This window comes from Sinocyclocheilus grahami, unplaced genomic scaffold, assembly GCF_001515645.1.
Source record: "Sinocyclocheilus grahami isolate Dianchi unplaced genomic scaffold, SAMN03320097.WGS_v1.1 scaffold121.1, whole genome shotgun sequence".
Classification (NCBI taxonomy): Eukaryota; Metazoa; Chordata; class Actinopteri; order Cypriniformes; family Cyprinidae; genus Sinocyclocheilus; species Sinocyclocheilus grahami.
Window position 1 is genome coordinate 987,718 of NW_015505300.1, and position 10,968 is coordinate 998,685.

Genomic DNA, 10,968 nt, shown 5'->3' on the forward strand with positions numbered 1-10,968 from the left:
ATAAGGCAATTAGGGCTGGGTATTGTTCACTTTTTTGATATCGATACCTTGACTTCGATACCGGGTCCTGAACGATTCTTTTTTCGATACCAATTTTATGAAAACAATTTTAACAAGACTACATTATCTAAAAAAAAAAAAAAAACTTTGTATATTTCAGCTTGTTGATGTTTATACAAACTCAAAGACTCATCTCCTGAGCCACTGCACAAAGGAACAAAATGCGAAACTATTTTACCTGTGTAAAAAAACTGTGTTTTACCTTGTCTGCACTGTGTGTGCGTCTGTGAGAGAGACTGGGAGAAAGCGTGATTTCCGTAGCCTACATAAAAAAGGTGGAAGACATGGAAATAGTTTGTCATTTTTTACCCTATTGTTTGTAATATTTATTTGCTCAATGTCTTGAGCAATGCGTAAATCCGGCAATCGGAAGTTATTACAAACACTCGATGGTGGTTTAAAGTGAGTTTTGAGTAAAAGCGGAATATAAATCTTATTTATTGTCTTATGTAGCATGATGCTACAGTTTGCATGAATGGTCACATAACACGCGCTTTCGGTCATGTAACGTTAGTATGAACGGACATCTGCATATGATCGGAACTCCACGCAGCTCCCGCGCTACTCTATACTGGTGGTATTACAGTACCATGAGAGCTAAAGAGAGCAGACTGCTCAGTGCGCTTTTGAATCGCTCTCGCGGATGATCGATCTGCACCGCGCCTCTAGTCGAACACACCGGCAAGTGCTGCAGGCTTATTGGCTCACTGACGCTGATGAGATTAACCCCTTAAGTATTGAAATTTGGTACCGAACGACAAGATGTTTTTCGATACTCGATGGTATCGAGGCAAATCGGTCGGTGCCTAAAAAGTACCGAACTCAATACCCAGCCCTAAAGGCAATACATTCTAAAATAACGGTTGCATAAAAAAACCTCTCGCTGGGGGCTGTTAGAATATTTTAAATTCACGTGCGAAAGGGTTAAAGGCATTTAGCAAATTTACCAATTAGCAAATTTACAGATTTTTAGAAAACTCAAAAACAAGGAGAAAAAAACATCTACGACTTAATTTGTCATATTTCCAAAGCTTGAAAATATTAAAATTCCCTGATATTTCCAGGTTTACCAGCACTGTGGGAACCCTCTATCTAGGAAAAGTGAAGCTAGAGTGAAATTTACAGCAGGTTATTTTCAGCTAAATCATGTTTCTTAGATAGAAGGGGAAGTACTAACCATGTCCATCATCTTTAGGCCTTCAAGCAACTTGCAATTCCTGTTCTTGAGCCTATGAGCCTCATCAATGATCACACAGCGCCACGGCACGCTCCGTAGCTCGGGGCAGTCCGTCAGGATCATCTCAAATGTGGTGATGATTGCATGGAATTTGTAGGATCCCTTTATTACACGACCCTGCAGGAAGAGAGGTTTTGGTTGTCATAAAGGGCTCTTGTGAACACAACCCTATGCATAGAACCTTATGTATTTCCTGCAGAAATCTTGTGAAACATTAGCTCCAATAACTCCAATATTATAAAATGCATATCAAATGACAAAAGTAGTATTATGTACCTGTGTGTCTCTGTAGTACATCTCATAAGCCTGAATAGTCTTTCGGCTGGCCTGGCTACCGTGATAGACCACTACGTTTAGCTCGGTCCATGTCCTGAACTCCCTCTCCCAGTTGGGAATGGTGGAAAGAGGTGCAATCACCAGGAAAGGACCGTAGATTCCCTTCAGGTATATCTCATGGAGGAATGTGATGGACTGGATTGTTTTGCCAAGGCCCATTTCATCAGCTAAAATGCAGTTTCGTCTGAGAACAGAGAGAGGGGAAGGAAAAAAAAACCAAAAAAAAAAAAGGTATAATTGCACCAGTAAGACTATGAATTCTCATACAGAGGCTGCAATTCATGACATCCCCACATTTAAATGGTATTAAAAATGCACTTCAGTCTGTGCATGAGTGAGCAGTGCAGCTGGACGGCAGGGTAATTGCATACATACGTGTTGTACCAGTTGAAGAGCAGCCAGTTGACTCCCTCCAGCTGGTATTCCCTGAGCGCATTGCCGTTTTTATATTCTCTGGAACTCTCGGATTTCTGCCAGTCGCTGGCGGGAGGTCGCTCCTGTTTCAAATAAAACAATTCCCGTTAGTGGTTTCCGTGCAACTGCAAGAACGTGGCCCTCTCCCCTCACTTGCTCAGCACTCCAAAGAGAAAATAAAGAGAGGGCTAGAGGAGTGCCAGCTCTTACCACGCGCTTCAGCTGCGGCTCACGCTCCATCACTCTCTCGAACTCCTCAATCTTCCCTTGGTCGATGTCAGCTTTTAACTCCCACGTGCTGTCCTCATAGGCCAAGGAGCACCACTTCACTAGGTACAAAGCTACAGGCTGCAGAAACACAATAGTTATCTAAAAGAGGGTTCTCACATTTTTCTAAATTTTCTGGGGGCGGTCTGACTGACATCTTCACAGCCGCAAAATATCTACTAAGAGCTTTAATCAAAGGTAGTCCATGTTGTTTTGAGAGACAGATGGATTGAGAATGATTGAAGTGGATGGATGAAAGAAGTCATACCTCTCCATTTTCATCTGTGCTTTCAGACACATCCAGAACCCTGTCCACCTCCACATAATCTGGGTTGAAGGGCTCATCATCCATCTGTCAATAAGAGTGTGATTGATTGGTTAGATGGAGCATTGCAGAATAGCGGTTTCATTGCTGCTTGAGCCGCAACTACTACGAGGCTCTAAATGAGAATATTTTCAGAGCTTTCTGATGTGGGTAGCATAAATCTCTCTGGGAAAACCCCACCAAGTTTTGATTGAAAAGCCCTTTCAAATGTAGTGTGGAGTTGCAAACCAGAAATGAAAGTCTTGACATACATTTCAATGCAACTGCTTGAATTACTTTAACTTGTGAACTGAATTAGGCAGCATGTGCCGAGAGATTGCATGCAACAGAGATAAGGGCTTGAAGTAAGCCGTTTTATTGCCTTAGCATGGATATTGTTCAAAAAGCCACCATAATACCAGCACAACACACCACTGTTGAGCATACATACTGCCACCATAAGGGCCTTTCGCACCGCAGGAACCTTTTCATAGTACCCGATCTAACTGTGGAACTACCCACTTTTCGGCGTTTTCGCACCGCCGGAACTGGGAGCGATTTTAGTACCGGACTGCCTTTTTCGAGAACCAAATTAGCTCCTACTCCGGAGCAGAGTCTAACCAGCACAACTGGTACTAATCGTGACATAAGTAACCACTGATTGGCCAAACGCGTATGAAAACACCCTCACCCGCCATGATTTAAAATGCCGTGTAAAAATACTGTAAACATTGTGTCAACTTATTTCGCAAGTATGGAGAACAGCGATAGATGGACGGACGCTGAAGTGCAGGCACTTGTAGCAAATGTAGCACTGCCAGTTGTCGTTGGAGATTCTTAGTCCTCCTTTCCGTTCTTTCAATCGCTTTACGTATACGTCGACATTCCATGTCCATTATTGTGAAACCCGCGAGACACAACAAAAACACAGCTCCGATCACAGCGTCCTCATCCTCCTGTTGTTAATGTTGTTCTTCTTTGTTTATGTTGTTGAACGCCGCGCACAAATGACAATGCTGTCGACCGGCTTACATCACTTCTTCGCACACACTGTCGGTGCGAATGCAACCCTTTAAATGGTACGGGGAAATAGTTCGCGCAAAATCATCCTAGTATTTTAGTACCGTACATTTAGTTCTGGAACTAAAGCGGTGCGAAAGGGCCTATTATCAGCGAGGGTCATAAAACGAAAGTGGGAAAATTTACTTTGGGGGGGGGGGTAGTAGTAGTAGAAAAAAGACAAAATGGTGGATGACAAGGATAATGGAGGGCTGATGCTAACCTCACTTAAGAAGTTACCAAGGGCCTGCTTGGCCTTAAACCTCTTGACCTTCTGGTGGATTCTCTTATCCTTCTCCAGCTCTTCGATGTCTGCCCAGCGACAGTGCAGGTAAGAGCTGAAAAACAAAACAATAAAAAGTCACTTCCTGGGTGACCTCAGCGAAACTATAGTTCAGAAATTAGCATGTCAGATAAACAAGACTGAGAATGTTTATGTAGGAGCACAGTAAGGAATATTGTTCTTAATTAACTGGTGTATTAAGAGGCCATGATTCATCTGCATGAGCAGTTTTAAACTTTCTCCAGTTGATAAAGTCTGACGATTTACTCAGTTTAGTAGCTTGTTTGCACTATTTTGCAAAAATTCCATTAATTTTTAACTCTTTAAACCTAGTAATTATAAAATTTCCTTCATTATACAAAAAAATGATATTGTATGGAAGGCATTCTATAACAGATACTCACAAGCCTTTGAATTTGACGTAAAACTCCTCAACTTCAACCTCTCCACCAGACACCAACTGTAAAATAAGAAGCAGTAACATTATTTGGTGATCAAAAAGTTTGTTTATAACATGTTTGGATCCTTCAAATCACTAGTGTGCATAATTTCCACCCATCACATGTGTAACCCATTTCCTGTGACAAAGAACTTGGCATTGCTCTCAACTGTAATGCTCCAGGACAAAAGTAGTATGACAACAGAGACAAAATTTTTTTTTAAATAAGAGCAATCATCCTCCTATTCTCTTTCTCCAGCTAGTAGTAAGCTCTGCAGCAGAGTCATGAATCACTTCAGCTCCTCTACCACACACAGCCCCATTCACAGGGAGCTGACCTGGGGCCTGGCTTCCTGCCAAAACCACAGAGCTATGGCAGATGCCAAACCTACCATTTCCTCGGGCGGGAGCCCATTTGCAGCTGCGCTACTAAGAGCCATGCACGGCGCATTATTTTTGGCCAGGCTTTGTTTTGTGGAGCTGTTTCAAAGGAGTAATGTTGTACGCTGCCATTGCCTGCGTCTAAGGGCCTGAGATTAATCACGCTGAGAGACAGTTTATTCTTACATGGCTTCATCTCAAGACCTTGCACCGGCTTTGCTCTGAACCGGCCACGGCCTTCACTGGATTAATACTACTACAGTCAGGCCGAAGACAGTATCAGCCCACTCAGGCATCTTCCTGGCAATCACAGGGTCTGGGGCAGGATTTGATACAGCTGTTAGGTGTAATCCGCCCTGATCCAGTAGACAGCAGCGGTTAAAGCTCATGTGAAAGGCTTTCGACAGCTCAGCTCACCTCTTTCTTTCCTATGCGCATCACCATGATTTTCTCCACCACAGGGCCCTCCGCATCCAGCAACTCCTACAGCACACATGGGAATGAAGGACACAGAGTCAGTATGAGAACATCCATCATGCATAAGAAACAGCAGGTTACATCAGCAGTTTTCCAACTCTACTGTGGTGACTGTTAATCAACCATCAGCATAATCATAAATTTAACACACACAACACATCCCTAAGTTCTCAAGACAATGACCTGCAGCTCAGACGTGGTTGAAGGAGACTTTGGTCCAGGAGAATCATCTCCATCGTCATCTTCATCAGAAATTCTGAACTCCAGGTCCTCAGTGTAGCGTTTCCTTTTCACCTGCCGGCTAGATCGCCTCTTCTGCAGTCAACATACATGCACAAAAAAAAAGAATATAATGGAAAAACATATACAAATAACTGGGCATAACTTTTTTTTTTTTTGGTACATGTACAATCAAATCACATATGTGCCATCACTTGTATTAAGTAGGATAAAGATGGCATTTTATCAGCATTATCTAGTCAATCTTTAGGTATCTGTTTTAACCACTGAAAAAAAAACACATCAGTCGGTCGACCACCAGAAAAAAACAGCATTGAAACTAGATAAATGCCAAGTGAAAACTTCAGCGATGTTTACCTGAACACCATCATCTTCCTCTTCCTCCGGTGAATGTGGCGGTGTTTTCTCCACATCAGAGGTGACTGAGGGCTCTCTCTTGTGCTTTGCGTCTTTCTTGGTGCTATTATTGGACTCGGAGTCAGCCTTTTTAGCACTGTGGGTAAACAGGGAGGGGTTTGGTTAATGTAATAGTCACACCAATAAACCACAGATTTGTCTAGTACAAATGTCAAACCATTACACTGTTTAGTTTTAGTAAAGAACAGAATAGCAAACAACCAGTCCAAAAACGTTTCTTCAATGCATACAATATAATTTATATGAATGCATAAGGGAATGTGTATTTTTTTCTATTCAGTTTTTTTATAAATGAAGAAAAAAGAAAGTTAGTAGGGCTGCAACTAACGTTTATTTTGATAATCGATTAGTTGGCCGATTATTTTTTGATTAAGCTGATAAAAAGATGTTTTTTTCCGTTTTAATTTTTCTGGACTCCTTTTTAATGGTTAAATTAAATTGTATTAATCAAAAAACATGTCTAATTAATTAAAATCGTGAAATTTAAACAATTTAACAAATGTATTAAAAGTTGAACAAAAATGACATGTTTAGGGCCCTATGAAATTTTTTATTTTTTCCAACCTTGTTTTGTTGTTACCAAATTCTGTTTTAACATGTCTAATTATTTGAAAGCATAAAAACAAGTTTAATTTATTCTTATAATAGCCTAATGATTTTTTCCCTCAGAAATTCTGTGTTGTGTATTTACATTTTTAAGGCATAAAACAGTCATTTAATTTTTATCTTTTAATTGATGAATATTAAACATTTTATTTTTGGAAAATAAAGGGGATTTAATATTACAATTAAAACATTGAAGAAATATTGTATGATTATTCCTTAAAAATAAGGTTTTCATAATTTTGGTAGTAGTAGTAGTAGTAGCCTATTACGTACATTCTACTGAACAATAGCAAAATATTTCTGCCACGATGTCTTCAAGTTAAACCGAACTTTTATTTTGACGGGTTGCCGTGAATACCTTTACATTCCTGTTTTTATATGATATGAGGATAGTTTTACTCAAATGAAATGGTAAAATGCTCATGAAGTGACTCTCAGAGCAGTTTTGGAGATTGTTGTTCATGTATTTGTCCTCATTAGTGAGACGGTAGATCTTAATGTAGTGAAAATCAAGTTTTTTGTTGTTTATTTGTCTATGTGGCGTTTTTAATATGCTTTTAGACAAATCATGTGCCAATCTATTAATCAACACCATTGCAGAGTATTTTTTCCTTAAAACTGTAGTTTCCCAATGGCAGTCCCAGAAATGCGGTTTGAAACAGCCCTAGGTTTGCTACGTCACAATCCAATAACCAATCACATCAACAGATCGATTCCTATCACTAGCATGCAAAATATACCAATACCAGCCCAAAACCAAAAATAAATCAGAGCAAAAAACCCATGAAGCTGTGGTTTAATGTGAATTTAGAACCCCTAACTTGCATTATAACCCGTGGCAACAGCGTAAAAGTAGCCTGGAGTCAGACGCACCTCTCCTGCATCGGCGTCTGCACTTCACACGCATATGCTCGCAGGCATGAATTAACAATCACAAACGGCTGCATTCGAGTCTTAGACATTTTAGGACACAACATCGTTAAGTAAGTAACTTTAACGAATGTTACAGTATTCACTGTAGTTGTCCGCTAGTAAAAACAGTTTTATCAGTCATTATCCGTGCATGCCTTTGTTTTGCGTTTACTACAGTTCAGTGGATCAGGAGGTGCTGGCTGGTGTGACTGAGTGGAGGCGGGACTAATTTGCATATTCATAGACTACGTTCACACTGTCAGTTTTTGGGATTGACAACCGTATTTTCCTAACAGGTGTGAGTCTCGAAATGTCCCGTTCTCACAGCAGCTTACAGTTGTGTTTAGAATACTGTCTGTATGAACGAGCAATGGGAGTCAAGCCCGTATTCCTTACCAGTAACCATAGCGACAGTGACCAAAGTAAAATCAAAGATGGCGACGTCCATAAAACTGAAAGTCTTATCACTTTCTGACACGACAAGACTCCAATCGAGCCGTGAGTTCTTTCGTCAAATATTCATTAAACAACAGCAGCTTTTAAATTTGGGTAGAGAGCGGAGCATTTGAATTGCACGCAGAACACAAAACTGACGGGAGCGAAAAAGTTCAGATGACACCCAGCTCATTTCTCCGTCACTGCAAGTTAACGAAAACACACACGCATGTGTGCAGCAGAGCGGCTCTCTCTCGCACTGTATGATGTGACAGACAACTAGTTGTCCAGTCCTGTTCCGTTCACACAGCGCGTGTGTTCTGAGAATGCGGTTGTGAATCCTGAAAATTTACGGGTGAGTTCGGTTACATAATGCGGCGGTCATGCCCGTAAATAACCGAACTGTGTGTGAACGTAACCGAATTAAGGACTCAAAAACAAGGCTGACAACCGTATTCTGCTGCTGTGTGAACGTGGCCATAGATCAGCGCATAGTAAATGAGGCAAGGGTGTAGAGTTACATTCAAGCTATTTTAAGGCATGAGAAATTTATTTTCACAAGAAAAAACATTTAAATATGTAATTTTAATGATCAAAGAAAATTGTTTAAGGGATAAAATAGTTGACCTACAGGGGGACTTTAATATCACGCGCGTTTCAGTGCAAGTAGTACACAAAACCATTTATTAACACACAGACACGCAGAATTAATATTTAAATAGTCGTTTTGCGGCTGAATATGAACAACTACTAGTGGGAGTGTGCTGATGTGTGTTTGCGCATCGGGGCGGAACTCTGCTGTGCGTGATGCAGAGAGCGCGACCATATAACGTAGAGACAGAAATGACATGCCGTCGTGTAAATAAGATAAATAACTAGGGGTGTGAACCTACAGTGGTCTCACGGTTCGGTTACGATTATGTCATCGTTTTGGTTCAATTCGATATCACGATGCATCACTATGCATTGATGATGCACTGCATCCTCAATTTTAAATTTTACTTCACATTTATACAATTTCGTCAATAAATACAAGCAATCAGATATATGAACTGTATCTGACCTGGTTTCTTAGGTTAGTGGTTTTACCCCCTGGCCCTGCTAGTGATGTGACATTTGAACTGAGGAATCGGGAGCTTGTGTCGATAATAAATGGGCGTGCCAGATGAAGCCTCGATTCGAAGCTTGTGTAGTGTTGTTAATTGTCATAGAAATCACGTGACCAATGACAAACGAAGCTTCACTTTCGGTCCAGTCACATGCGCGCTTCACTTTGCATAAATGTTCGATCCCCCAGATCTTACTTTACCAGTAAGTTTGAATTCTGACTTATTCAGTTACATTTTAGATATCTAGTCATACAAGTAATATGAATAATTCAAATTATTTCAGAAAAACTCAACATTTGTCATATGCAATTCATATGTGTACATTATTATTTTATTAAATCATATTGATATTCATACTGGTTTTAAATTGCACTGTTTAATGGGTAAATTAATTTATCAGAGACAGAAATTCAACAAACACAAACACTGTTAGGCTTTTATTTGTGCACGTAACTTCAATTCGATCTGTGGAATGTCAGAGGAAAGCCTCAGTGCTTCATTTGCCCATCCCTATCCCCTACATATTTCATTGTGTGAGACTTGATTTACACACAGCATGTGTCTTCTTCCAGGTCGTGCTCAGGTTGTTCATAAAACCCGAAATGTGGCCAGGCTTTTAAAGTAGTTGGAGCATTTTTAATTACTCGCACTCGCGTCTCCCTCCGCCATTAGGCGTGTTCGATTTGAAGCAGCGCTGCGCAGGATGAGTGCATGTCATCAACCGCAAAAGCATAAGGATTAGGGATGGGCGTATCGATCCAAAGTATCGATATATCGATACTGATGCGAGTATCGAAAGTATCGATACTCAAACAAAAATATCGATACTAAGGTGTTTTATTTACCAGTTATTTTGTTTATTTAACAAAAAAAATAATTCGTACAATATGCATTGAATTGGACGAATAACCTTTGTTAGCGAGTAATTGTGTAGGATAGAACTATTTTCCTGCTTATCTGAACAAGCAAATGTTGCAAGACAGAACCAATCCATCACAGAGAGCGTTCACTCACGTCTGACAGTGCATTCAAACAGGGCTGTGTTTCCCAAAAGTATCATAAGAAAGCATTAAAGCTTTTGGGAATGGCAGCCCTGAACAATGCTTATCAGAGGACAGAAGGACAGTTATTTCACAATAAACAAACTGAAATTGTAGCCTACATAGTTCATGTGCAATTACAGTTATTTAAATTGAACGTTGAAAGAGAATATTGATCATGTTCTATTCTGTGATGTTAACAGAAATCATACACTGTCAGAATAAAAAGGTTGCATTTTATGCATGCAACAGCCGGTCACTGGCAGTCCCTTATGAAAATGAACCATGGTTTTACTAAAGTGACCGTAGTTCAACTGTAGTATTTATAGATTTGAATCGTGTAAACAAAAAACATATTTGAACCATGTGTAAACAAATATAACCTAAAAAGTTAATTAAGGCGTATTGAATGTTAAAATGCATTTTAAACAAAGTTAAGTGCTTATCATTACCCATTTTACTCTTAGTAATTTAATACATTTCATAATTTAAAAGTTTAGTTCAGAAGTATCGAATCGGTATCGATATCGACAATACTGCCTTGAAAAATATCGGTATCGTATCGAAAACAAAAGTGGTATCGCCTATCTCTAATAAGGATCCATCTGCTCTCTTATCGCTCTCGGGGTACTTGATGTCTTACACTGATCATTCTGCGCAGCGGTGTTTCAAGCCTAATGTATGCTACCGCGACAAAGCGCGTATGTGACAAATGATGTCAGAAAAGCGTCAGTACTTTATAATCGGTTATGGTCTATTACTGAACCGATACCGAACCGTCCTCGTCTGCATTGCATCGAAGAAACGATTTCGACACCCCTATAAAAAACATAAGGCTATTTAGGCCCAATCCCAATTCAAATTTATACCCCTTCCCCTTTGAAACAGTGTCAAGGGGTAGGGGTGAAAAATATTCCCCTAAGAATTGGGACACCACTACTATACATCACAC

At 40.1% G+C, this 10,968-nt stretch overlaps 1 protein-coding gene across 1 annotated transcript in view; it reads right to left on the reverse strand.

Annotated features, from left to right (window-relative positions):
* LOC107589837 (chromodomain-helicase-DNA-binding protein 7-like) overlaps positions 1-10,968 on the reverse strand; it is a 91,954-nt gene that overhangs the window by 19,521 nt on the left and 61,465 nt on the right. Inside the window, exons 4-13 of the mRNA XM_016278388.1 lie at positions 5,855-5,990; positions 5,441-5,572; positions 5,198-5,263; positions 4,365-4,420; positions 3,901-4,015; positions 2,583-2,666; positions 2,258-2,395; positions 2,009-2,130; positions 1,574-1,817; positions 1,237-1,414 (exon numbers count right to left, since the gene is read on the reverse strand). Coding sequence (XP_016133874.1) covers positions 1,237-1,414; positions 1,574-1,817; positions 2,009-2,130; positions 2,258-2,395; positions 2,583-2,666; positions 3,901-4,015; positions 4,365-4,420; positions 5,198-5,263; positions 5,441-5,572; positions 5,855-5,990 — 1,271 coding nt within the window. The remainder of the gene's footprint in view (positions 1-1,236; positions 1,415-1,573; positions 1,818-2,008; positions 2,131-2,257; positions 2,396-2,582; positions 2,667-3,900; positions 4,016-4,364; positions 4,421-5,197; positions 5,264-5,440; positions 5,573-5,854; positions 5,991-10,968) is intronic.